The sequence below is a fragment of the Delphinus delphis genome, chromosome 10 (assembly GCF_949987515.2).
Source record: "Delphinus delphis chromosome 10, mDelDel1.2, whole genome shotgun sequence".
NCBI lineage: Eukaryota > Metazoa > Chordata > Mammalia > Artiodactyla > Delphinidae > Delphinus > Delphinus delphis.
This window is the reverse complement of record NC_082692.2, coordinates 52,232,864-52,260,650: the sequence shown is the minus strand read 5'-3', so window position 1 is coordinate 52,260,650 and position 27,787 is coordinate 52,232,864. Positions and strand designations below refer to the sequence as shown.

Genomic DNA, 27,787 nt, shown 5'->3' with positions numbered 1-27,787 from the left:
TTCTCTCAGTCTGTAGCCTGTGTTTTCATTTCCTTTTGAATGAATTTTATATTTTGATGAAGTTCAGTTTATCAATTTATTGTTTTTTTAACAGTTTTCACAGCAAAATTTATTAAAAGAAGAGTGGTTCTGAAAAGTCTAGCATCCGGTGAGAACTACCATCCACAACATTACAGCTGGGAATTTTTCTCCAAAATGTCACGGTCAAGTAACACAATGGAACCATTAAATCTTACACATGCACCAAAGAACTAGCATGTTTGACATACAGAGCAAAAAATGGGACCTCATGGATTAAAGTTTCATGTGTTCATCACATACATTAAGACACAGCTTATTTTATTTATTTATTTTTTTAAAAATAAATTTATTTATTTATTTATTTTTGGCTGTGTTGCGTCTTCGTTGCTGTGCATGGGCTTTCTTTTAGTTGCGGTGTGTGGGGGCTACTCTTCATTGTGGTGCGTGGGCTTCTCATTGTCATGGCTTCTCTTGTTGCAGAGCATGGGCTCTAGGTGCGCAGGCTTCAGTAGCTGTGGCTTGTGGGTTCAGTAGTTGTGGCACACGGGCTTAGTTGCTCCACAGCATGTGAGATCTTCCCGGACCAGGGCTTGAACCCATGTCCCCTGCACTGGCAGGCGGATTCTACTTTTTTTTTGCGCTATGTGGGCCTCTCACTGTTGTGGCCTCTCCTGTTGTGGAGCACAGGCTCCGGACACGCAGGACCAGCGGCCATGGCTCACGGGCCCAGCCGCTCTGCGGCATGTGGGATCTTCCCAAACCAGAGCACGAACCCGTGTCCCCTGCATCGGCAGGCGGACTCTCAACCACTGTGCCACCAGGGAAGCCTGAAAATTCCCTTTAGATGTAAGCTATCAAATATTAAAGCGGAAGAAGTATCTGTTTTGTAAACCACAGATAGTTCTGCAGAAAACAAAAGGAGTTTTAAAGAATAAAGCCCTCTAGCAGACAAGTCTTAACATTAAAGATGCAAAGGGTTAAAACACTGGAATTAGAACACATCAGAAGAAACTTGCCACTGAGGACTTCAAGGCTAAAAATATGCTGACAAAACTGTCTGCGATATGTAGACTAAGACTTTTGCTAATTTTCTGACATTTACATACTCATGTTACAGCATCAACTTTGTCAGAATCACTACTAATAAACTCAGAGCATTCCTGGCCCAATGGTTGCATCACAGTGGCCAGCGCACAGAATTCTCTAAAGACACTGTGTAAACTAGAACGTCGAGGTCAGACACCCAAGGACCAGTGCTTGAATTTAGTAGTAGAATGCTGAAGAAGCTATAGCCATGTCAGTTTATTCTTCTAGGGATTGTGCTTTTGTTATTGTATCTAAAAAGTCTTTCTCTAGGCCTTGTTTTCCTTTTCTATAAAATTGGGATAAAAATAGATGCTAGTAAATTTATATTCAATATCTTGTAATAACCTATAATGGAAATGAATCTGAAAAAGAATATATATAAAGAATATGTGTGTATATATATATATATATATATATATATATATATATGACTGAATTACTTTGCTGTACACCTGAAACTAACACAACATTGTGACAAGACCTTGCTCAGTGGGACACTCACCCCGGAAACCCTGAGCTGCTGTAATAGAGGGGCCATGTGGAGAGGTCCTGAACATTTATAATGATGGATGGAGAGACAGATAGGTAGACAGATGGTAGATGATAGATAGATGGATGGATAGATAGACAGACAGATAGATGGTAGATGATGAATGATAGATAGCTGGATGGATGGATAGATAGATAGAAATCCAGAGAGCTCCAACTATTCGCATCATCCCAGCCAAGGAACCAGACACGTGTGTGAAGTCATCTCTAGATGATTCTACCCTCACACCCTTAGAGTCACCCCAGCCATTCAGGTCTTCCCAGCTGAGATTTCAGACATCGTGAAGCTGACACAAACAACCTCTGCTGTACCTTGTCTGAATTCCAGACCTATGTAATCTGTGAGCATAGTAAAATGGTCGTTGTTTACACAACTACATTTTGGAATCATTTGTAAAGCAGCAGTGGATGACTGGAGCATATACCATTATTACCATATGAAAAAATGTGCCTATTCAAATTAATGAAATACACTGTATTTTGAAAGTAGAGCCAGTAAGATGTGCTGATGGCTTGGATGAGAGAATGATAAAAATCAAGAGGTGGGATTGGGGATGATTCCAAAATTTTTGGCCTGGGCAGTTGGATACATGGTGAAACCATTTCTTGAGCTACAGAATGCTGGGGGATTGAATGAGTTTAAGCTGATCATGGCACTAAAAATGTGCAACTTACGTGTAGGACAGAAAACAATTCCTGGAGAAGTCCTGACCGGGCTGCTTTGGGACCTGTGTGCCCTCAGATCTGTTCCCTGCCCTTCCCAGCTCCGTTCTGAGTCTCAGAGGGCCTGATCTTTGCAGCCCTAACTCCCCAGGTTCCTAAGTCAGCTGGCTTCTGGCTGGGTTTGGCCAATAGGAGGCTGGCAGCTGATTAGAGAACTGGAAGGAGGGAAAGGCCAGGGGTTTCTCCCCATCACGCTCTCTGCTTTGGGTGGCAACTCCAGTCTCCAGCCATGATTGCATCTCTTCCTCGCTCCATCTCCAGGCCTGCTGTGATTTCAGCTTCCAGCAGGGGACTCCTGGGTTCTGATAACTCCATCCCCTCCTTTGATCCTCCACCCAGCCGAGGTATGGTAGCAGCTTCCTGCTCTAGCTGACCTCTGGGTTCTATCACCTGTCCAATCAAAACTCTCCATTCAATTCCCTCTGTTATAAATAGGTAAAGTCATTTCTGTTTTGCTGGGTTGCCCCTGACCGTGGCACTCTAGGCTGAGGACTCAAGTGCAAGTGTGCAGGCTCCAGTGAGCGGCAAACACCTTGCTCAGCCCCACCTGGGGCAGACTCCCAGGCTCCAAGGTGTTTACCAGACCTTCACCTTGGGATTTGCTCATTCCTGACCTCTGCACTTTTGTACCAGACATTCCCTCCATCTGTGTGCAAAATGCGGTTTCTGCATATCCGAGGCAATCCCTGCTCCAACCCCAGCTCAGAACCCGTGGCCTCCTCTAAGCCTGTCACCAATGACTCACCTGTCCAGCCTCCAGCCTGTGGCCTTGGCTCAATAAAAAATCACTTGCTGACAAATCGCTCAGTATTGCATCCTGTCTCCCACCTCTGTGCTCAGCAGAATGGCCCCTCTACCATTGCTCACAATTTCCCTTTACTGAAAAATTCTTACTCAGTCTTCAAAACCTACTTCAAGTGTCCCACCTGGGGAGTAAGTAATTTCTGGCTGGTTTCCTCCCCAGACCGAGAAGAGAAGCAAACTCCCACATTCCTGCTGCTGTCCCGGTTCCTGGCAAACCACACTGCAGTCATTTTACATGTCTGTCTCCCATATACAACTGCTAGCTCCTTGGAGGCGAGGCTAAGTCATCAGCTCTGGTCTGGGCACCGGTGGCCCTCAGGGACTCTTGGTTAAATGCTGGCTCTGGATGCATGGATGACCATGTATTTTCAGTGATTGTAGGCAAATGCCTTCAGTCTTCCCAGTCTAGTTACAAGCCTCTCTTAGGAGGTTCCTATTTCTTGTGCAGCCTGTTGGTACCTATTTTAGGGCTTTTTTCAGGCAGGAGGAAACCAATAAATGTTGCCATCAGACATGAACATTTTGTCTATTTCCTTTAGTACCACACCTTTTCTTCTTTCCTTCCTTCTTTTCCTCTCTTCCTTCCTTTTTCCTTCCTTCCTTCCTTCCTTTCTTTCTTAGCTTTTTTTTTTTTTTTTTTTTTTTTTCCGGTACGCGGGCCTCTCACTACTGTGGCCTCTCGCGCCGCGGAGCACAGGCTCCGGACGCGCAGGCTCAGCGGCCATGGCTCACGGGCCCAGCCGCTCCGCGGCATGTGGGAATCTTCCCGGACCGGGGTAAGAACCTGTGTCCCCTGCATCGGCAGGCGGACTCTCAACCACTGCGCCACCAGGGAAGCCCCAGATATCTATTAAATAAAATACATATATAGATTAAAAATTGTTTTTCTGAACCATTTGGGAGGGGGTACAATGCCCTTCTCTATTCCTAATCACTTCCTGTGCCTTTCCTAAGAATACAAACATTATCTTATGTAACCAAAGTACAGTATCTAAATCAGGAAGTTTAGCATTGCTACAAGACTACTATCTAATCCACAGACTGTATTCACATTTCACCAGTTGTCTCAATTATGTCCTTTGCAGGCACATTTGTTTTTCCCTTCCCAGGACCCAGTCTGGGATCACAGGCCGCCGTCCATGGTCCTGTCTCTCCAATCCTCTTTAATCAGGGCAGACCCCTAGCCCTCCTTTGTTTTTCGGGACCTGACTTTTTTTCTTTTTCTTTTTTTTGGCCACGCCGTGCAGCATGGGGGATCTTAGTTCCCAGACCAGGGATCGAACCCATACCCCCTGCAATGGAAACCTGGAGTCCTAACCAATGGACTGCCAGGTATTCCTAGGACCTGACATTTTTGAGGCAGTCAGGCCAGTTGTTTGGTTTCCTCACAGGTTTCAAAATGCCCCCTAAGATTTCACCTCTCACCACATTGTTACCAAACCCTCTTCTTGTCCAGACTCAGGGGAGGACTCTTTGCAGGGCCTTGTAAAACCTTAAATAAACGACACGAACAAATTCCACTTTGACCGCTATCTTGTTAAAATTCCTCCAAAAAGTTAACTCATTGGCCCCAAAGTATCTTAACAAAAGCCAGGCTGTACTTGTATTCCCCCTTCCTCAAAGGGTTTTATGTGCTGTTTAATGATTTTTCACAAATCGTCCTTCTTGCCCTTAAAGTTGGATTAATTGAATTTTAATTCAGTAGGATCACCCTCTAAAAAGGGCGACACTGGCTCTGCAGGTCAAGTTAGGGCCGCTCGACCTAATTAAGACCTTTCTTGAGCGGAGTGGGATTCTGAAGGTTAGAAAGTCCAGCCATGCAGCACCCTAAACTCATCTCTATTTTGGATCATAATGAAGAAATCCCTTAAGAATTCCCGGGCGGTCCAGTGGTTAGGACTCCGTGCTTCCACAGCTGGGGGGGCATGGATTGGATCCCTGGTTGGGGAAACAAGATCCTGTATGCTGTGCAGTGCGGCCAAGAAAAAAAAAAAGGAAAGACAAAGAAAATGAAATTCCCTTTTCCTTCTCAGCTAAGGAAAACCTGGATGGCCTATGAAGGGAAGCCAACAACCAGGGCTTTCTGGGCTCCATCTGGTTGCCTCTCATATTTAAGGCTCCCGCCTTCAATGGGTGGGGGGGGGCTCCTCTTTTTTTTTGTTGTTGTTGGTACGCAGGCCTCTCACTGTTGCAGCCTCTCCCATTGCGGAGCACAGGCTCTGGACGCACAGGCTCAGTGGCCATGGCTCACGGGCCCAGCCGCTCCGCCGTATGTGGGATCCTCCCAGACCGGGGCACGAACCCGTGTCCCCTGAATCAGCAGGCGGACTCCCAACCACTGCGCCACCAGGGAAGCCCCGGGGCTCCTCTTATTAGTCCCCTTGTTTCCTTTAAAAATTTTTTTGAACAACTAAACATAGTTGAAATTCCCAAAATACAAAAGACCATAACAAGAAAAGTCTAGACTTTCTCTCCCGAATTCTGGCCTCAATCCCAACCGTCCATAGCTGTCTCTGGCTTAAGCCAGTTTCCAGAGGACTTGAACCCGTTTGCTGTATGAATTTTACTGCATGAATCCATGGATGAGGGACCAAAGCTTGTTATTTCCTCCCAGAAGAATCCTGCCTATTATTTTCCTCATCAGCCTGGTCTGGACTTGAGTTAAAGATAGATAGATACATAGATAGATGAATAGACAGAGAGACAGATGGGTAAGACAACCCATACTCAGAGTTCTGTAAAACATTGTGACATCAAGTGGAGAGGACAATTATCACAGAAGTACCAGGCTAGCCAACAGCCACTCTGCTTCTATGGCCTCTGAGGGGCTGACTGAGGCCAAATGAGGGGCTGCTAGTGACCTCAGATTCCTGATCCACAAAGCCACTCTATTCTTTTTGTATTTGTTTTATCTTTTTTTTTTTTGGTACGCGGGCCCCTCACTGTTGTGGTTTCTCCCATTGTGGAGCACAGGCTCCGGACACACAGGCTCAGCGGCCATGGCTCACGGGCCCAGTCGCTCCGCGGCATGTGGGATCTTCCCTCATTGGGACACGAACCTGTGTCCCCTGCATCGGCAGGCGGACTCTCAACCACTGCGCCACCAGGGAAGCCCTGTTTTTGTTTTTTGCCATGCCGTGCAGCTTGTGGGATCTTAGGTCCCTGACCAGGGATCCAACCCAGGAAACAGCAGTGAAAGCACTGAGTCCTAACCACTGGACCACCAGGGAATTCCTGTTGGGTTTTTCAGGGGTTTTCACACTGTTCTTGGGAAAGCCCAGAAAGGAAGAAAACACCTATTTCCTTCTCTGAGAGAGAAGGCCTGGAAAAGTCAGAGGCTCCAAGCAAGGGGCAGCCAGGTGAGGCCCTTTCCCTGAAAGGACGGTCCTAAACCAGAGCAGGACCCTATGATCCTTGCCCCCCATGTCCTCAGGCTGCCTTTTTTTTTTTTTTGGCTGCACTGCACAGTGTGTGGGATCTTAGTTCCCCGACCAGTGACTGAAACTGCGCCCCCTGCATTGGAAGCATGGAGTCCTTACCACTGGACTGCCAGGGAATTCCCCCGCCTGCCTTTTGTCTATGGAAAAACTTTAGCCAAAGAATAAGTTTAATCTGAGAAGTGAGAAAATGCAGAAACAAAGGAAAACAGTCCAGCAAGTCTAAATAATAAGATTAGTCATTAAGCAGAGTCAAGGACTTTTAGTTCCTTCTCAAGGAGCTATAGATAATATTCTGAGCCATATCTATAAGATACGGCTCAGAATATTATCTATAGCTGCCTTATAGATACTGAAACCCCCACCAGGTGGAAGAAGCTAACTACATGATGACCAGACTGTAGCCATGACATAAGCTGCCACAATTCCAAGAATTGGCCTCAAGGAAATGGCAACAAACAGACCCTGGAGCTGAAAATTAACTGTACTTAAAACAATCAAGATGATGGTGGTCAACGCACCTATGGTCAACTAATCTATGACAAAGGAGGCAAGGATATACAATGGAGAAAAGACAGTCTCTTTAATAAGTGGTGCTGGGAGAACTGGACAGCTACATGTAAAAGAACGAAATTAGAACACTCCCTAACACCATACACAAAAATAAACTCAAAATGGATTAACGACCTAAATATAAGACCAGATACTATAAAACTCTTAGAGGAAAACATAGTCAGAACACTCTTTGACATAAATCACAGCAAGATCTTTTTTGACCCACCTCCTAGAATAATGAAAATAAAAACAAAAAGAAACAAATGGGACCTAAGTAAACTTAAAAGCTACTGCACAGCAAAGGAAACCATAAACAAGATGAAAAGACAACCCTCAGAATGGGAGAAAATATTTGCAAACGAATCAACAGACAAAGGATTAATCTCCAAAATATGTAAACAGCTCATGCAGCTCAATATTAAAAAAACAAACAACCCAATCCAAAAATGGGCAGAAGACTTAAAGAGACATTTCTCCAAAGAAGATATATAGATGGCCAAGAAGCACATGAAAAGCTGCTCAACATCACTAATTATTAGAGAAATGCAAATCAAAACTGCCATGAGGTATCACCTCACACCCATCAGAGTGGCCATCATCAGAAAATCTACAAACAATAAATGCTGGAGAGGGTGTGGAGAAAAGGGAGCCCTCTTGCACTGTTGGTGGGAATGTAAATTGATACAGCCACTATGGAGAACAGTATGGAGGTTCCTTAAAAAACTAAAAATAGAATTACCATATGACCCAGCAATCCCACTACTGGGCATATACCCTGAGAAAACCATAATTCAAAGACACATGCACCCCAATGTTCATTGCAGCACTATTTACAATAGCCAGGTCGTGGAAGCAACCTAAATGCCCATCAGCAGGTGAATGGATAAAGAAGATGTGGTACATATATACAGTGGAATATTACTCAGTCATAAAAAGGAACGAAACTGGGTCATTTGTAGAGACATGGATGGATCTAGAGACTGTCACACAGAGTGAAGTAAGTCAGAAAGAGAAAAACAAATATCGTATATTAACGCATATATGTGGAACCTAGAAAAATGGTACAGATGAACCGGTTTGCAGGGCAGAAATAGAGACACAGGTGTAGAGAACAAATGTATGGATACCAAGGGGGGAGAGTGGTGGTGGTGGGGTGGTGGTGGTTGTGGTGGGATGAATTGGGAGATGGGGATTGACATATATACACTAACATATATAAAACAGATAACTAATAAGAACCTGCTGTATTAAAAATAAATAAAATTCAAAAAAAAAAAGATGATGGTGTTCAGACCACCGATGACCAATTTCAAGATGATGGTCAGAGCTGACTGTGCTGTTTCTGCATGTAGCCCCCTCCCTCACTCTATAAAAGCTCTTGCCCACTGATTGTCAGTGGGGGGAGTGGCCTTTGGACAGGAGTCCGCCTATCCCCCTAGGTTTCCGGCCTCCAAAATAAAGCAAGCTTTCCTTTCCACCAGCCTTGTCTATTTGCTTTTGAGCAGCGGGCAGCTGGACCTACTTTTGCTAACAGATTTTGGTTCCCAGCGTGAGGCTGGGCTCTCGCGATATCTGGCTCCCGCGTTTTCCTGAGCAGGGCGGCCGCCGTGAAGACGCGTTGGGATGGCTGAGAGGAGACTCCTGGTCGTGGCTCCCTGGCCCTGCCCTGAAAGGGGTTTGGCGGGGATCCCTAGCGGCTGCCCAAACCATTTGTTTTGGGGCTCCTCCCTGTTTCTCCCCTGCTTGGCACTGGCTGCCAATGTACGCTTTTCCTTGGTGAAACGGAAAGATGCCTCCGAACGAGCTGACGACCTCCAAGACCAAGTAAGTCCAGTGGTGCGCACCCGGCAAACTTCTCTTTTGAGCACGAAGTGCTATTTGGGCATTTTGCCAGTTGGTTCTGATGTGTGTCTGACGTTGAGGACCGTTTGTGTTGGGAAGTACACTTAGAGAAAGCTGGTTTGATAAAATACTGTTTTCAGAATTCTGACCCTGAGAGAACAAAAATATGCCTAGGAGAAAGCTTGAAGTTAACTCTCATCATGTCCTTAAAATATTAACAAAGCCCACTTTGACTGATACTTCAGCCTTGGGTTAATTAGTAGAATTTCAAAAGATGTTTGGGTTTATTAAATATGTATCTTGTACCACATTAAAGAGAAATTATGATACGAGAAAAATGTGAGTTTTTAGAGGTTATAGAATATATTCATAAGTTTGCCAGTCAGTAAATGCTGGTATAATACTTCAATTACTTGTTTCTTGGTTTTGTTAAGGCTTTTAAGGGTTAAAAATTGTAATATGTAATTAAAGCTACTAAAAATGATAAGGGAAGCATTTCAGTGTGTAAAGCAAGTAGGATATATGTCGTCGGCGAGGGAAGGTATAAAGAAAGGAGATATTTTTGTTGAGGAAAAATGATGATAATAATTTTGTCCTAGAGCTGTTTGTTTCTGGATGGGGGAAAAATAAGGGATAAATCATACGGACACAAAAAGTGATAAAACGTTTGTGAAAAAAGGGAACTTTGAGAAAAGAATTTTGTAAGTTGTCAGGAGCGATTAAGATTAGATTGGATTTAATTAGGTAAATAAACTTTGTTACTAATAGTAAGCTGGTACAAGACTGGAATTTGTGTTTGTTTGTTTGTTTTTTCTTGTCCACGCAGGCCTCTTGGCCCTACTACTGACTGTGGCAACGGGAGCCACGAGGTCCAAGGGCTGAAAGGAGGCTTCTTTCTTTCTGCCCCTCCCATCCATGCCAGTTCTAAAAGCCGTATGTGAGTGGAGGTCCCCAAAGACCTGTTCCCACCTGCAGATGGATTAACCCCCAACTCAGGACTGCTGTCCACCCTGTGTTTCACCATATGCGGGTCAGGCATGAATAGCCATGGCCAACCCCTTCTTTTTTTTTCTCTTTTCAACTTATTTATTTGTTTATTTATTATTTTTGGCTGCGTTGGGTCTTTGTTGCTGCCTGCGGGCTTTCTCTAGTTGTGGCGAGCAGGGGCTACCCTTCGTCGTGGTGTGCGGGCTTCTCATTGCAGTGACTTCTTGTTGCAGAGCACGGGCTCTAGAGCACAGGCTCAGTAGTTGTGGCTCACGGGCTTAGTTGCTCTGTGGCATGTGGGATCTTCCCGGACCAGGGCTCGAACCTGTGTCCCCTGCACTGGCAGGCGGATTCTTAACCATTGTGGGAAGCCGGGCCAACCCCTTCTTACCACCGTGGTACTTCTTCTGATTCCAGTAGGTTTCCTCCAACCAGCGTCTTGGCCACAGCTCTGGGTCTGCAACCACTTCCCATACCTCCCAGATCCTTCCCTTTCCAGTGCTCAGTGCTAATGAAAGCCACAATCATTAAACGGCAATACAAAGTTGAGTTTCTCAATCCAGGAAGAGTGCCATTTTTAGAAAGGGAAACTTGGATGTCTTGGTGCTTTCCTTTTTGGGTTGTTTTGGGCGTGGTGTAAGAATAGGGGTATTGGAATCTCAACAGACAGGGTAGCAAGAGCAGAACATTAAGAAACCAGGGTCTAGGCTTCTGAGGAGACGTCCTTCAGCTGGGGGGAGGAGGTGTCAGGAACGGAAGCAATGGGCCCCCTCCTCATAAAGATGCATGTAGTCATCAACAAATAATCAGATAAATCCAGATGGAGGAATCTTCTCCAAGACCGTGCATGGCCTGGAACCCTCAAAGCCTTCAATGTCATGAGTGACCATAAAGGTTGGGGGAATGTTCTGAATTAAAGAGGACTTAGGACAACCAAATGAAATGCAGGATCCTGACGTGGAAAAACAGCAACAAAGGGCATTTTGAGGACAACTGAGAAAATTGAAATATGTACTGTGTCTTATTAAAGACAATTATTATAATAAAATTATTATGGTTTTGCAGAGAATGGCCCTCTTCTTAGAGATACAGTATTCAGTAGTGAAGTATCATCATGTCTGCAGTTTACTCTCAAAAGTTCATTTGAAAAATAGAGAGAGAGGGAGACAGAGAGAGAGAGAGAGGGGAGAGGTGTATGTGTGTGTAGTGTGTGTAGGGGAGAGAGAGTAAGAGAGGAAGAAAGGTAAAGCAAATGTTAGCAAAGTGCTAACTGGTGGATCTAGGGTATAAAGGTGTTCACAGAACCACTTTTTCATCTTTTCCATAAATTTAATCTTTTTCAGAATAAAAGGTTGAGGGATGATAAGGTGAAAATTCAGAAATGCAATTCGTAGTGCTTTCCAGACAATTAATAGCAAATAAATAGTGACTCATTCTCCCCTTCTCTGAAATTACATACACCATATGCACAGGGTCTTTGGGGGTGGGTGGGTCACAAGCGCTATGGCCTCCATGGAACCCAAAGAACCATAGCGTCTGAGAGCTGAGACTTCCCTGACAAATGACCCCTTGCCTACCTCAAATTACAGACCACTCTCCCTCTAGCAGCTGAGACCCACCGCAGTGTGACAGGAAAAAAAAAAAAAAAAACACCACAGGAACTTCTTTCCTAGTTTTATCTGTAACATGCCCCCTATGGTCCAGTCACCTGTAGTTGTCTCCTGCCCCCTCTACCTGCCCACCTGAAGTGACACTTCCTCCATGAAGTTTGTTCGAATTCTTGGGTCCTTGTCTCCCATCCTCATGTTGGCTTGGAGCTCTAGAGGCAGCTATCCAGAGAAGGTACCTTGATGCAGTTTAAATATCTGATTGACTGGACATGCAACGAGCGTTTCACATTGTGTCAACTGGAGAAATATTTATTAATGGCTTTTGGTGAACACATTTCCCTGGTCCAATTATGATATCAAACCTTGCCCCTGACTTTCAGGTGCTTCCAATTTAGTTGTGGAGATTAGGCAAACACCCTGAATAATTAGCTGAGATTGTATTCATTTTCACTATTTCTCAAAACTCAGAGGCAGGAAAGTACATAAACCTTAGAATAGGATGAAAAAGGTATCCATCTTTCCCTTCAACCACAAATAAGTAAAATAAGAGAAAATAAAAACAAATGAAATGAATCAATGAGATAAAATGAATAAAATAATACAGAATATAAAAACAAAGCAAAATAAACGAAATTAAGTAATGAAATAAAAGTAGTAAAACAAAATGAATATGAAATGAAATAATCAAGTAAAATAACGAAGTGGAATAAGCGAAATAAGAACGAAATAAAAGGAAATAACTAAAATAAAAATAAATAAAGCTAATACAATAAATATAAGAAAATTAGTAAAATGAAAAGGAATGTAATTAAAGAAACACCGTAGGATCGGAGGAAACAGTATGTTGAGCCAGATCTCGTTTTTCTGCCTGCATCTCTGGGGCCCTGGGTGTCAGCCAGAGCTAACGCGCGGCGCCCTCGGGTGGGGTGGCTTTACGAGGTGGTAAACGTGGAGTCTCGCCGGGGACGAGGGGTCCCCCGGGTTGGCACTGTCTCAGCTCCTCGGGGGCTGGTTCACTGCGCCGACAGTGCTACCGGCAGGTGGCGCTCCGGGCCCCGAGGCCCGTCCGCGGGACCACCGGCCCTGCTTAACCCTTTGGACTCTTCCCTCCCCCAGCCACCTGAGGGCTCTCGGCTGCTCCCTCGGAGGATGAGCCGCACAGTGGTTACTTTGGACCCCATGCAGTGTCACATCAAACGCAGGGTTCTTGCCACAAGAACATTAGTGTGAAACGGGACTGCAGGATGGTTCATGCAACCCCTTGATCTTCCTCGATGGAATAAATTGTGTCATATAACTTAAAATGTAAAATAACATCGTGAAATTGGAGTCAAAAAATTCACCTGCCTGGTGCCTCAGGGGAAAGGATATTCATTCAGAGAATTCCAGAATAGCTACCTGTGGCTTTAGCGGGGACTCAGTGATGGCAGAGGACATTTGCAGGCGGCCTTCCCTCACCCTCAGTCTCAGAAGCCCCCAGGAAAGCCGTGCTGGGGGGAGGGGAGGGGAGCGTTGGGGGTGGGGACTGGACCGGGGCGCCCACATGCAAATGCAGCAGTGACAATCCGGTCGGGCGCCTCGGTACCTCCGGGAGGCCGAGGCTGGAACAAAGCGTTAGCATTTTCTACATGTGAAAAGCCCGCATTCCTGGGCGGGGAGGCCGCGAGGGCGCCGCCCCCCTCTCCCCATTCACCCTCCGGACCACACAGAGCGGCTCTCGCGCCAATTGCTCGAAGGTTCGCTCCAGCTTTTCTTTTGACTAGGGCGATGCATACGAAATGTAGATATTTCCCTAAACGCTGGCTTTGACATTTAATGCGATCCTAAGTAGCCAGAAATGTGGACGGGATTAGGATGAGGCTTGGGGCCCACAGGGACACTTGGCCAAATCCGCCTAAATCCTCCAGGACGATTGTTTGTCACCACACGGATCCCCTTTGCCCCAAATGAGGGGACTAATGAACTTCGCTGCCTCCCCCCCGCCCCGGGGCACTCCCACTCCCACCCCAGGGCCTGCATTTCGGCCCGGTTCTTCCCAGGGAGGAAGGGAAGCCGAGTGTGTAAACTGCTTGTTGTGTGTAGGTATAGGTTTGGTTACTTTAGGCTGGGCCAGCTGAGTTTCACCAGTAACCCACCCATCCTGGGTCAGTATTTAACTCACTTGATGAGGCTCAGAGGGTCAAGGATGCTGAGGCCCCGTGAACCCTGGGATTATGTTAATAAGCCATCCCACCTTGAAAGAAGTAGTTCCTGTGACACTGCCAGACCTAGAAAGCAAGCACCCAAAGTTCTGTTCTGCAGACTTTATTGTTTATCTAGAACAATCCACACACTGTATAATGCACAGCCCTGTCTTCAAAGTACTCACAGTCCAGGAAGGGGAAGGAAACAGATGACAAAGAACAGAACATAGACTGAGCCTGAAGACCACAGGGCTCTGTGAAAAGCTCACCAACCCGGAACACGCCTCCAGTAAGCACATGTGGAATGAATGAAGACTTGGTTTGTAACAGGTATCTCCTTGGGAGTTAGTGTGAGACAGCCAGGATGTGTACACACTGAAACTGGAACGAAGTTCTAGGGAGTGGAGGAGACTGAAGCAAAGTCCTAGGGATGGGAAATGGTGACCACTTTTGGGAGACAGCAGATTCCAGTTTGGATAACACATGGAGTGTAAGGGAGGGATCAACGGAAGCTCAGTAGGAAAAGGGGAGCAGTTACCATGAAGAGGCCCCCAGCGGGAGTCAGGGCTGTGCTGCAGGCAGTCACAGGCCACAGGCCGAGGTGAGGAGGAAAGGGTGGGAAAGAGACCTCTTGTCATCCAAGGATGAGGGCCTGGGTGAGGCAGGTAAGAATGGGATGAGAACACAGGATGCCAGTATCTACTGAACAACAACTACAGCCCAGACACTGGATGTATCCAGAGTGAAGGAGACAGCCATTTACCTGGAGGAGTCCCCCTGCTCTCTGCCACCCAACTCCACAGTGTCAGTGGCTCAGAAAACAGTTTCTGCTTTGGTTATCCCTTATATTATACAGTAAAAAATTATAGAGTTCCCCTTTGTACATTTGGAGTTCATATCCAGCAACAATGTCCAGGACCTTAAACCTCACTCCAAGCCTGTGAGGTAGGTACTGTCAGTGTCCTCCTTTTACAGATGAAGAAACTGAGGCACAAAGAAGCAAAATAACTTGTTCCAGATCAAGCTTGTCCCAGTGAGAGAGCTGAGATTTGAAGCCAGTCCAAGAACCTGTCTCCAGGGTCCACAATGTCGTCGGTCACCTTTCTCCAGGTGGCTTCCAAGTAGGGGGCTGGATGGGAGCCTGAGAGAGGCAAGGCTGAAAGGAAGGCAGTGTCGAGGGTGACTGGGCTGAGCAGATCCTCTGGGCAACAGGAGGGTAAGTGAACTCACCTGTAGTGAATGCCCACCCAGTGCCCTTTGCATTCATCATCTCATCTTAATCTTCACACGAGGCCCTGAGGAAAGTTAGCCTCGTTGTGCAAACCCATCAAAAGCCTCGAGAGTAATCAAGTCATTTGGGTTGGGTGAGGGGCAGAGCTCCCAGCTTTAGTCGATAAGGGGTTCTGCGTGGTGAGAACAGCAGTTGTGTTGTTCTGAGAGTGGGGTTGGGGTGCAGGCGGGGCAGGAGAGGCCCCTGAAGGCGCTGGCTCCGCAGGGGTGTTGTCTTGTGGAGTAAGGGCCTGGGCAAAATGAAAGACTACTCCAGCTCTTCTGAGAGTTCATGGCTTGCAGTTCTGGGGACACTCACAATCACGTTCTCTCTGGGTCTGTGAAGGGACCCATGCAGTGAATTTTGCCCCATTTTGCTGGTGATCGAGCCTGAACAGAAGCTAACGAGGCTCGTCTCAGAATTCACAACCCCATCAGATATGACACCACCGTTTGAGCACCTGCACCTGTTAAACTACAGAATACCCTCTACCATAGAAGAAAAGGTATGATCAAGGGACACAAAGGCGGGGGAGAAACTGGGACAGCTAGGAAAAACTTCAGGGACGTGGAACCTAAACCTTCTCAGCACAGTTAGGATTATCTCTGTTAGCAGACGTGGTGCTAAAGGATTGGGGCAGGAAAAACAGGTGGGAGAAGCCAGCTGGCTGATGGACTCCATATGACAAGTCACAGAGGTGAAAAGCTTACATGTACTGTGTTCAGATCTGCCAAGGGCCACAGTGGAAGGCAAAGCTGGGCTGCTGGGATCATAATTTGACAACACATCATATATAGAGTTCTCCAGTTGGGAAAACACTTCACTGGCTTCCCCGTAAGATGTGCAGGGCTGTCCCAGCAGCGGCAGCTAAGGATAGCTACATGACTTGCCCTACAAAGGAGAGGGAAGCCGAGGTCTGCTGGGGGTTTCTGGGAAAACTTTGTTCCTAATGGTCTCCTGTCACGATAGGCTGCCTTTGCCCTCTTCTTCTTGCCCTCAGTGCAGATGTAATGCTGGAACATCCTGTGACCACGGGGACAAAAGCCCAAATGCTAAAGACAGTGGTGTGAGAAAAACAGGGCTGAGTCCCTGATGGCATCACTGAGCACTAGAGCAAAGGCCACCAGCTGCCTACATACCACCTTCTCAACTGAGAGAAAAACTACCTTTGTTTAAATCATGGATCCATTTTGTGCTACTTGCAGCCAAGAGTATTATTTAACACAGCAACGTGGGGCCTAATCTGCCTCATAGCTATTACTGCTTTCCCCCCAAAACCAACCTGCAAGCAGGGAAAGTTCTAATTTTTTTGAGATTTCTCCAAAGATGTACTGCCCTCGAGTACAATTACAGGCCTTCTACCACCATACACTACCCAAGACCCTGTGGGTTCCCAGCAGTTTATGAAGCATGTGGACTCTGTCCAGGAAATGCCCTGGCTAAGCAACGCTACCACCCTGCAGCACACAAGGGGGTCCCACGGTGCTGCTGCTTGTCTGGGGCTTGGGAAAGCAGCACCTGCAGACTTGGAGCAGCACCAGTGCAGCTTACGGGTCCTAATCCCATCCCATTTGGAAAAGCCTTCGAGAGGCCCAAGGGAGCTAGGCCACCTCTGTTTCCTGCATCCTCCTGGAAAGAATCTGCTCTGTATATAAACAACTGCAACGTGGCAAAAGAGCAGTCGAGCCCTTGTGCACATCCGTCCCGTGTTCAAGTGAAAGAAGAATTGCTCCCTTTCTCTGAGTCATCTGTGGGCAATGTCTAGTCACATCACAAATACTCAGTTCTTGTGTAGATCCCTAACTAAACTGATATCAGCAACAGAATAATTCAGATAAAGTTTCAGATAAATTCATGTGCTTATCCAAACACTCCCCTCTCCAGTTGTGAAACCGAGTAACCATGTAGATTCAGCTAGTATGTTTCCCTATCTGAACTTGTTCTCCAAAGTTGGGAACTGAAGAGATGTTGACAGCAAGGGATGATCCTAAACGGCAAGCTCTGATGAATCTACCAAATGTGCTCTTGACTAGGGGTCACCCAGTTTTTCTAAAGCAAGCCTGTATGTAGTGTGTTTTGTTTTTCCTACTTACAGTTAGTGTATCGACCCTATGGACAAATTTTGGCCATGTCAATCCTGCAACACATACCTGTCTTGGAAAGAAGCTTTTAAGTTCCTGTTTGCATTTCCAAAGGGGTTAGCAATGAACCTTGAACTCCCTGCTAACAGGGTCCAGAACCGGTGCTTCTGCCTATGGGTACAGGAGGGTGAACGAGACCAGTGCCCTCAACTCTGTTTGTCTTCATCTGTAGTTTTTAAGCAAATGATTGATTCCTATCAGATCAGTCATCTCTTCTTAACCCAATTTGACTAGCCCATGAGTTTTATTATGCATTTTCTGGCCCTTTTAGTCCTAACTAGGTGTACAACACACCAACCTCCCCTCCCCTCCCCTCTGATCGGCTTCTGGACTGGCTACTCATCTGCTCATACCGTTCTCTCCATTTTTAAAACTTTAACACTAAATCTCAGATGCCAAAATACTCTAACCGTTGCAAGAAAGACAAAATGTATTATACGAGACTGTTCTGGTAAGACTGTGTTTTAATTGCCTATGACACATATATATCACATAATGGCTCAAAAATAGTAGTCTAGCAAAGATTAAAGGAAAACCGATGAAAATGAGCTGTGAATCCTTAATTTGATGTAAGCTTCCGGCAAAAAAATTCAGGGATTAGAATCATTTCAAAATTGTGTCTTCAAAACTAGTATCCTTTACCATCTGTCTTTTATTCATTTTGCTGTGATACAACTAAAAAGGCCTGCAAATACTCCCCTGGGTCTCAGGTAACAGTTTTCCAAGCGCAAAATATCACTTTCTCTGTACAGTGAACGCCGGCATTTGGATGGGCTGGATCGGGTGGACAGGCTGGAACACTGGCTTCTTTCTCATTTCAGAGAGTGTTTTCACTGCAGGGAGCAGCTGATTCCTTTTGATGATCTGTAAGGCCAGCTGGGTATTACCTATAAAAACACTTCCCATCACAAAAAAAGCATATAACAATACCACCACATACAAAGCAAGCCGTCAGAATCCCGCAAGGGGGTAAAAGGTGATGGAGAAGAGCAGTGGTCTGCAACCTTTGCTGTACACTGGAATCATGTAATGGCCGCTGCACCATTCCCAGAAATTCTGATTTAAGAAATTTCGTGTGTGACCTGGGTGATGGGATTTTTAAAAGCTTTGCACTGATTCTAAGGTGGAGCCCAGTTTGATAACTTGTCTACAGGTGGACTGCGCAAAAGAAGGGCTCTAAGACCATGCACTAACCCTACTACAGCTTTTAGGAGGACAAGGCCTGCTGGGTGCCAGGCACTTAATGCTCCTTCTTCAGCTATAAAAAGAGGGGAGCCTTGGAAGGATTTCAGCAAGGGGATATGACTAAGAACTCTTAAAACTTTGGTCCCCTCTCATTTCCCCCATTCAGCTCTCCTTTTCTACTTCACGCCTTCTCTTATGTAGGGCCCACAGCCTTTCTTCCAGTAAGCTACATCCTGGAGGTTGTATATGCCCCAAAGGCATGACCTGGATTTAGGTCTGAATAAAAAATTCTCAGCAGGAACTGGCTTACTGTAAAACTCATTAACGACACCTATGTTTAAAACACCAAGGTATACAACTCAAACCCACTGCATTCTGACTCAGGTTCTCAATTAGAGTCATTTGGATGCCTAAGAGAAAGGTTAATTAGTAGAGATGAATTATAATTGTCAGAAGTTATGCTATTCTCCATTTTCACAGATAAAAGGAAATATGCTTAACCTGCAAGAAGTAGGAATTTGCAAGATACCAAAAACTCCCTCGCTATATTTTTGTCTAGAAGAACTTGATGGGTAATACCCCTTAAATTTCAAAGAGAAAAAGCAGACACCAAAAATCTCGGGCTCTTTGCAGGGCTCCAGTCCTAACTCAAGAGAAGAATCACTCACCATTCTGCAGCTCAAGGTAGACAGCCAGCAGGATGGCTTCAGGGGGCACCTCTTTAGGATGGATCATTGAGGCCGCCTTTGCTCAAAACAAAAAAGAGACCCATGAGAAACTGACAGCGTAAGATAACTCCAAGTAGTGTCAAAAAAAAAAAAAAGGAATGTCAACCTACCAATGACAAATTAGCAAACTTACTCAACCTCACTGGGACACTACAGTTCTGCTTGGATTGTCCTCAGCTGTCTTTGTCTTTTTTTTTTTAAAGCTACTTCATTATAACTCTTATTTTTTATGTAATCTAATTTAAATATTTATGTTTTCGGCTGCGCTGGGTCTTCATTGCTGCAAGCGGTCTTTCTCTGGTTGTGGCGAGTGGGGGCTACTCTTCGTTGCAGTGCATGGGCTTCTTATTGCAGTGGCTTCTCTTGTGGCAGAGCATGGGCTGTAGGCGCACAGGCTTCAGTAGTTGCGGAATGCGGGCCTTAGAGCACAGGCTCAGTAGTTGTGGCGCAGGCTCAGTAGTTGCCCTGCGGCATGTGGGATCTTCCCAGACCAGGGATCGAACCCGTATCCCCTGCACTGGCAGGTGGATTCTTAACCACTAGACCACCAGGGAAGTCCAGCTGTCTTTGTCTTGATCCCTCCCCATTAAACTAGACATGTTATTTTTAGTTAAATATTTATCTTCCCTTGCCTAATCCATAATGAGTTCTTAATAGGAGAAAGCTTTCCTTCCCTCTTGGTTTTCTTCTATCTCTTGGCTGTATTTGGTTTTGAGATGGGTGATCAGACACTCCTGACTCTACACTCCAGTCACCCATCCAGGTCTGCTGGTAGTTCTTCACCAGACACACACAGTTGCACCTCTATCCAAATCTGCATGTCTATTTTTTTCCCCTAAGTAACAGCTTAGTATTGTAAGCTGCAAACTCCCAATGTCAGGAATAAGAATTCAAACTTAAAAGGCTGGAAATATAAAAAAAATATACCACTAAGCATGTTCAGGACATCCCTGGTGGCGCAGTGGTTAAGAATCCGCCTGCCAATGCAGGGAATGCTGGTTCGATCCCTGGTCCGGAAAGATCCCACATGCCGCAGAGCAGCCCGCGCACCACAACAAAGAACAGCCCCCGCTCTCCACAACTAGAGAAAGCCCGCGTGCAGCAACGAAGACCCATCGCAGCCAAAAAAAAGCATGTTCAATGTCTCCATTCTTAAGGACTGAAATAGTACAATTTAGTCAAATAAAATTATTTGTTTAGGCAACATGCTGTCCTTTCCTGGATCTGAGAGCCATAACACCAGCCTGCAGTTTTCTGATTTAGTCCTGTTCTGGTTGAAGGTGCTGAGATTGTAGGTTTATTCCCTCATTCTGGGCCCCTCTGGGCCGCAGCCTCTTCCTCGTCTTACCATCAACTGGTATTCCCTCATCCAGGTTCAGGTGTTCATGCTTCCAGACCGCTTTGCGTCTTCCCTTAATCTAATCAGAAAGTGTCCTTTACAAATATTTATTGACCAGAGGTGGGTGTAAGACAGGGATTTACCCTGATAATAAACAGCATGCAAATAACTAACAGTAATCCAAACAAATTTACTGTTAGGGAGAGGAAAGTGAACGTAGTATGAATACGAAGAGAGAAGAGTTTCTTCGAGTGCAGAGCTTTTGGGCAAGGGAAGCCTATCTCTGTCCTCCAAGGGTGGATACCTGAGAGGCAGAAAGCGGGGAGGCACGGCAGTGCAGGCCACGGGGTGAGTGTGGGAGACATCTGGGGGACCAGAAACGGGCACAAGGTCAGGTTCGGGCAGCATTAGAAGAAATCTCAGACTAGTGGGGGTTCTCATCCAGAGCACATGCTCCCAGGTTCCTCGTGAATGAAGCAAGGAGGCTTTTCATTCCTCCTACCACATCACTGATGTACCACAGCTCAGTTCAGAAAATGAGATTTTATACCTTTGGCCTAGCTTTAAATAGGCAAGACCACCTTTACATCATTTTGTGGATATTAAAATCTCCATTTTCCTTCCAACTGGCTAGTTAACACAGGTCATCTATTGTCCTTTGCACTGACTGCAGCCTTTTCTAAAATACAAGAACTCATGGCAACAACTTTATGAGAGAATGGTATTTTGCTTACTGGCTGTTCATAATAGTTAGTGGTGGGCAGGCAACCTCGGAAACCTCTACTTGAGCCCTATCCAACTCTTCACACATCATTGTTCTCCCTCCCAGGCACGGTGGGCCTCCCCATTAACAAGGTCCAGCCACTGGATTAACCTAAAAACCAAGGGACCAAAACAAAACCCCCTTCAGACCCCAAACCAGGCCTGACACCATCTGTCTCTCCCAGCGTGGCTGCCGCCATGGCCACCTGCTGCACAAGAACCTGAGCTAGAGTGTACACACTGCAACTTCACATCCAAAGCCTGTGTGCTGCAGGCCTTGAGGTCCACGGGCACTTTCCAAAGGGCTGTTCAATAGCCCAGCCTTGCTACGGAGAACAGCACAACGTTTTAACTCTTCCCGTTTAACTCCTGCACTCAACTCCTAGATAAGATCAAACGTGTTCCCTGGACAGTCCATCACTTCACTTTACTGATTTTGGATCAGAAATGCTGACCAGATGCCACTAAGTCGACTAAATATCACTCATGGTTATTTTCCACATGGTAAATCTTCACTTCTAGACACAACAAGGTCACCTTCATAGGAAGCTGCCTTACCTTCTGAGAATAGGTTTAATTTCAGTTTCAGTTACTCTGGCAAACATATGGGGATGTGGGTTCTCTTATGTGCTGCTGGTGAATACACCATCTGGCACAAACTTTCTTTTTTTTTCCTTCATTTTTAATAAATTTATTTGTTTATTTATTTATGGCTGCGTTGGGTCTTCATTGCTGCATGCAGGCTTTCTCTAGTTATGGCGAGTGGGGGCTACTCTTCGTTGCGGTGTGCAGGCTTCTCACTGCCGTGGCTTCTCTTGTGGCGGAGCACAGGCTCTAGGCACACGGGCTTCAGTAGTTGTGGCTCATGGGCTCTAGAGTGCAGGCTCAGCAGTTGTGGCACATGAACTTAGTTGCTCCGCGGCATGTGGGATCTTCCCAGACCAGGGCTCGAACCTGTGTCCCCTGCATTGGCAGGTGGATTCTTAACCACTGTGCCACCAGGGGAGTCCCTGGCACAAACTTTCTATATTAGAAGTCTGAAAATTCTGCATAACCCCTGATCTTGTAATTCCCTTTTTAGGAAGACATCTCCTAACTGTAAGGTCCATGGGGGCAAGGTTGTATCATGTCCACTTATTTACTACTGTCTTATTCCCTTGGCTTAGCCCAGAAGCACATGTGCTGAATTAATACCCTTTTCTTCCCCCTAATTTTTTTTTTTTTTTTAACTCTTTTGGCTGTGCTGCACAGCATGTGGGATCTTAGTTCCCCTACCAGGGATCGAGCCCACGCCCCTTGCATTGGAAGCATGGAGTCTTAACCACTGGACTGCCAGGGAGGTCCTGAATTAATATTCTTCTGAGGAATTATCCCTTTCCAATTCTGGGAAACTCCTCTGGGGCTGCCAATGGCAGTACCTGTTCTCCTACTACAGGTATGGGTCCCTGCCCATGATCAGTCCAGGGATGGGCAGGTGACCTAAAGAGACCCAATCAGAACCTTCCTTGAGACCTGCTGATGAGGCCCCTCTCAGTGGTAGAAGTCAGGGGTCTGTTTTAGTTACACATTGTCAGGAGCTTTCTTTATTGTATACAGAGTTTCTTTGGTACTGACTTTGTGAACCCTTCTTCTTAAAAGACGTATTTGTAATTTAACTTTTTGAGTGGACAGAGATTTATACAATTCAAAGCTAAAAAGCCTATGACTATCCAGTGAAAAGTCTCCCAGTTCAGTGCTCCATCTACACAGTACTTATCTTGCCAGCCCTGCAGCCAGTGTTAACAGTTTGTGGCGTGTTCATTTGGAGATCTTTTCTGCATATACAGGATTATATAAAAACTGTTTTGCATCTTGTTCTTTTCACTTAATATGTCTTGGATATGTTACCATTTTAGTATATAGGGTTTACAGCTGCATTGTGTTCAACTATATGGACACACCATTATTGATTTTTGTGAGCCCTTATTTAGATGGTTTCCAATCTTTTGAAATTTCAATGATTAAAATCTTCAGGAAAACTCTCCATTAGGTGCCTAGGTTCATTTGCAACAACAATCAGTTGTGTACCTTCCAAGAATATGTCTGGAGGAGTAATATTCCAATGTTTAACAAACTGATCAGAAGCCTCAAACAAAATAACAGAGCCTAGAAACTCCAAACCCTCTGCTGGCTGCCTCACAAGATGGTCTGGCACTGGCCCAGCCTCACCTGGTGGAGACACTTCCGTGCTTTGTCATACTCGCTCCTCAGGCAGTAGGCGCTGCCCAGGTTGAACAGCATCACGGTCCGGGCTGAGTTGACGGAACTGGGGTAGCATTGAGGTGCCCGCTTCCCAGCTGGGGAGAAGACCAGACACATGTGAAGAGGCCAGGCCAAGGGCCAGGGAGCAACCCCCTCTACTGCCTGAAGAGCTGCTCAGAATAAAGCCTAGCTCTACTCCTCAGGCGGACAAAGGAAGGACACAGAGGCTCGAGGGTGAGTCTTTGGGAAGCAGGCCAGGCTACTTAAGTCTTTACAAAACGTCTTACTTACAGGATTCCATTGCTTCATTTTCACCTTTGTCTGATCCTACAAAGACATGAAAGTAAATCTGAGGGGGTCGGACAACAGAGTATATTTTCTAAAAACCTAATTTTCTTTATGAAATGGAAATCTAATATTAAAGCAATCTACCACAGTATTTCCTTTTCATGTAGTAGAGGTTCTAATAAAAGATATGAGAATGCTACCTACCACCACCACCACCATGGCCTGAGAAATAACCCTGAATAAAGTGAAAACTAGTCTCACTCCCTCAAAAACTTAGCCATGATTTAAAACTGACTTTTGAATGCGATACTTTTACCCTCCCCTGGATTGTGGAATCCCTCTGAAGAGAAAAATATAAGAATCAAAACAAACTGTTCTAACACTATCAGCCTTTCAAAAGTTAGAATTTAGACCATGTGATAATCAACTCCTAGGTCTCCTCAGCAAACAATTAGCATAAAGTAAGTACAGCCAAAACCGTACAGTGCCGACCTAAAACTCCCTTCCCTTTACAACCGTGCCGTTAAATTTCCACACATCCTGAGTTACAACGGAAAGGCAGTGGAAATGGTGAAGAGTTCTGATCAAATGTGTCCTCATTAACCTTGGTCCTGCTCATTTGAAGAGATCCCTAAGGAGACATCAGTGACATTCTCCGGGTTCAAATGAGTAATAGCATCAGAGATTCTGTCCAGAGAGATGAGGGCTTCTGCAGCATATAAATGGCCCAGAAACCTAAAATGAAAAAAAAAAAACCAACCAGATTCCAAACTGAAAAGTAGGTCATCACAAAAATACTCAAGTATAATAGAATTTGGTGTATGTGTGTTTCACATATTTCAAGTCTTTGAATTGAAATCTAAGTTTATAAATGGGTTGATTGAGTCATTTAAATTTTATCTCTTTAAAAATATCTTAAATATACAATAATTTTTATGTTCGCTAAGTAGGAACAAATGACATATCAATTAAGAGAGCAGTTTAGGGGCTTCCCTAGTGGCACAGCAGTTAAGAATCTGCCTGCCAATGCAAGGGACACAGGTTTGAGCCCTGGCCTGGGAAGATCCCACATGCTGTGGAGCAACTAAGCCTGTGTGCCACAACTACTGAGCCTGAGCTCTAGAGCCCACAAGCCACAACTACTGAGCCCACGTGCCACAACTACTGAAGCCTGCGTGCCTAGAGCCTGTGCTCCGCAACAAGAGAAGCCACGACAATAAGAAGCCCGCGCACCAGAACGAAGAGTAGCCCCCGCTCACTGCAACTAGAGAAAGCCCGCACACAGCAACAAAGACCGAACACAGCCAAAATAAATTAATTTAAAAAAAAAAAGCAGTTTAAAGTTGGCAGTAAATCAACTATATTTCAATAAAAATTTAAAATAAAATAAAGTTGGCAAATTTACGCTGTTCTGTTTATACAGAAAATAACATAAGAAGGTAATGAAGTTCTAAAATAAGAGGCAGATCTGAGGATGGATTCCCCGGGAGCGGAGGATCAGAATTAGGGTCCTCCAGGGAGTTCCCTGGTGGCCTAGTGGTTAGGATTCTGGGCTTTCACTGCTATACCAGGGTTCAATCCCTGGTCGGTGAACTGAGATCCCGAAAGCTGTGCAGCACAGCAAAAGAAAAGAAAGAGGGAAAGAAAAAAAAAAGAATTAGGGTCCTCCAGCCTCTGCTGCTGGAACAGTCAAAAGGCACCAGGACGCCAGACCAGATCTGGGTTGGATCACCTTTACTTCTATTCCAAAGGTGTCCTCCTTTTCACATCATCTATTTTTTGTCCACTGATGTTGGGCAGATGTGCTTTCCCCAGGTTTACAACAGCCTGCTTCTTCCAGTCTTACTTTGAGCCATTTTCCCCATGATCATCTGATTGATTTTTCAAAATTAAAACAGCCTCAGCCATATTACACCTTGCTCAAAATCTTAATGACTTTTTCTACTTGAGAACAAAATAAGACAAACAAAGCTAAACTTATAGATTTAAAGCTCTCCACAATTTGGTCCCAGTTTCCTGTATTCAGTCAACATTCTCACTCCCCCAAAGATTCTTCTGTTCCCACCAGACACAGCGTCCTGGGCGGGACACCCCACTGTGCTCCCTGTGGCCTTGCCTCCTGGGGTGCAAAGCCAGGCCAAAATCCAACTCCTTTTAAAGGCCAGCTCAGTTCTCACCTCCTTTAGTTGGCCTGTCCCAACTGAATCTGTCCACATGGATCTTGGGTCCTCAAATCTTAGGCTCTTTTCAGTTTGACCATTTTCTGGGATTTATGCACATTAATCACTCAAGAGCTATTTCTTTATTAAGCAATTTCTTTCTTCTAACTAGCAGGAGCTGTAATGCCCTTCTATTTTGCTTCCCCACCAAATACCCTAAAAGAAATGACAGCTTTTAAAAAAATCAGTAACCTCAAATGTATTTTGAAATAAGATATTTTAAAAAACGTGATTAAAGCAGTATCTATAAGCCAATAATCATTATAAAACACAAACACACAAATTCAAAGAACGACTTCAAATTGTTTTCTGTGAATTTACTTAAAATTTTTTTTAAATCAAATTAAATGCCTTCATGACACTCAGAGCCCAGAACTCCAGATGAGGTGTACGGAAGGCAACAAGCAGCTGGGTAAAGCTGCTGTGGTATCTGGGCTGCCACGGGCAGAAAATGCTCATCCTCACTGGAAAGATAGTGGTCTGGCCAGTAATTAGAAACCAATGCTTAGGATAGAATAGTTAAGAGAATTAAAGATGAAGTTATCAGACATGGCTTGGCCAACCCCTCAGGGTTGGCTAAGAAATCATAAAATCTAAGAATTTTATTGTTTTGACGTTCAGAGGGAAGAAGTTGATAAATGAGGTTAAAAACCTTCCAGTAAATGCCAAGTAAAGAATCTAATGGGGATTGTTTTAGAATAGTGATCACAATGTCAGCCAGAGAATTAAAAAAAGCAGACAGGATTCGTGTTTCATTTTTGTTAAAAAGAAAAAAAACACACACAACTCTGCTCTACTGACGACCACACACACCACATCTGAGCAGCGCATGTCCAGTGGGGCGGTGCAGGCCGACGTTCCTGATTGGTATTTCATGGGGCTGGGCCACGGGAAGGAGGGAAGGCGCCTTAGAGGTAACGCGACCGACCGCCCTGACCTCGAGCTCAGGACCCTCCAGGCCTGGATATTAGATAAGGTTTTCTCACAGGCAAGCAGGAACGCTCACACTTGAATTGTGACAAATTCTCCTATGTTCCTGGATGCTCTTTTAATTTTGTTGTTTTTTTTTTAACACAAAGCATGAAAAACAACAAAAAATAATAAAACACAAGGCATGGTTGGGGAACACTGACCTGAAACAACCTTAATCAATGTAAATTTTAGATGATTATATAAAGTAATACTTTTTTAAAAGACAAAAATAATTAAACATTTATAGAATTGTTCCTCAGAGTACGATCTCACAGTTCTAAATGTTGCATGTTACACACAAAGGGCGCTGAAAGGCAAAAGAACATATTTTGGAAATTATAACTATATACCCACAGGATGAATGAAAAAACAACTGTCCTAATGCTATGCAGAGTACTTGTGGTCTTGGGTAAAATTTCTAGCATCAGCATCATACAAAGATTCAAAGAATGCTGCATCTTCCTCAATTTCCATAAAAGAAAAGATGATGTGCTTTAGAAAAATTTTAGCATGACAATGACACTAATATTGAAGAGGCATCTGAAGAGTTTAAATAAAACTCATGTACTCAGGAAATGGTACAGTAGTCTGGAAAAATATTTTAAAATTCTTATTTGTCTACTTTAATTTAATTCTTCAAAGCAGATTTATCCTGTTGACCAAACTCCTTTTTGTGTGGGTCTTCTGCTTGAGGACTAAGCTTGTTTGGGAGCTAATATATGATAACATGCTCCAGTCAGACCCAGCAGTGGAAACTACAGAGCCCAAAGATTCTGCTTCCTAATGCTCAGAACGGCAAATGCCATTTCCAATAACCCTTGAGGTGCAGCAAGTGAAAAAAATTT

The 27,787-nt window shown here is 45.0% G+C and overlaps 1 protein-coding gene across 3 annotated transcripts in view; it reads right to left on the bottom strand.

The window, feature by feature from the left end:
- Positions 1 to 17,660: 17,660 nt before the first annotated feature.
- The window catches only part of CNOT10 (CCR4-NOT transcription complex subunit 10), a 63,197-nt gene continuing 53,070 nt past the window's right edge, over positions 17,661 to 27,787 (bottom strand). For all 3 annotated transcript variants that reach the window (XM_060022100.1, XM_060022098.2, XM_060022099.1), the window contains exons 15-19: positions 24,356 to 24,486; positions 23,755 to 23,790; positions 23,431 to 23,558; positions 19,062 to 19,137; positions 17,661 to 18,095 (exon numbers count right to left, since the gene is read on the bottom strand). In XM_060022100.1, the coding sequence (XP_059878083.1) occupies positions 17,944 to 18,095; positions 19,062 to 19,137; positions 23,431 to 23,558; positions 23,755 to 23,790; positions 24,356 to 24,486 (523 nt within the window). In that variant the 3' untranslated portion in view covers positions 17,661 to 17,943. The remainder of the gene's footprint in view (positions 18,096 to 19,061; positions 19,138 to 23,430; positions 23,559 to 23,754; positions 23,791 to 24,355; positions 24,487 to 27,787) is intronic.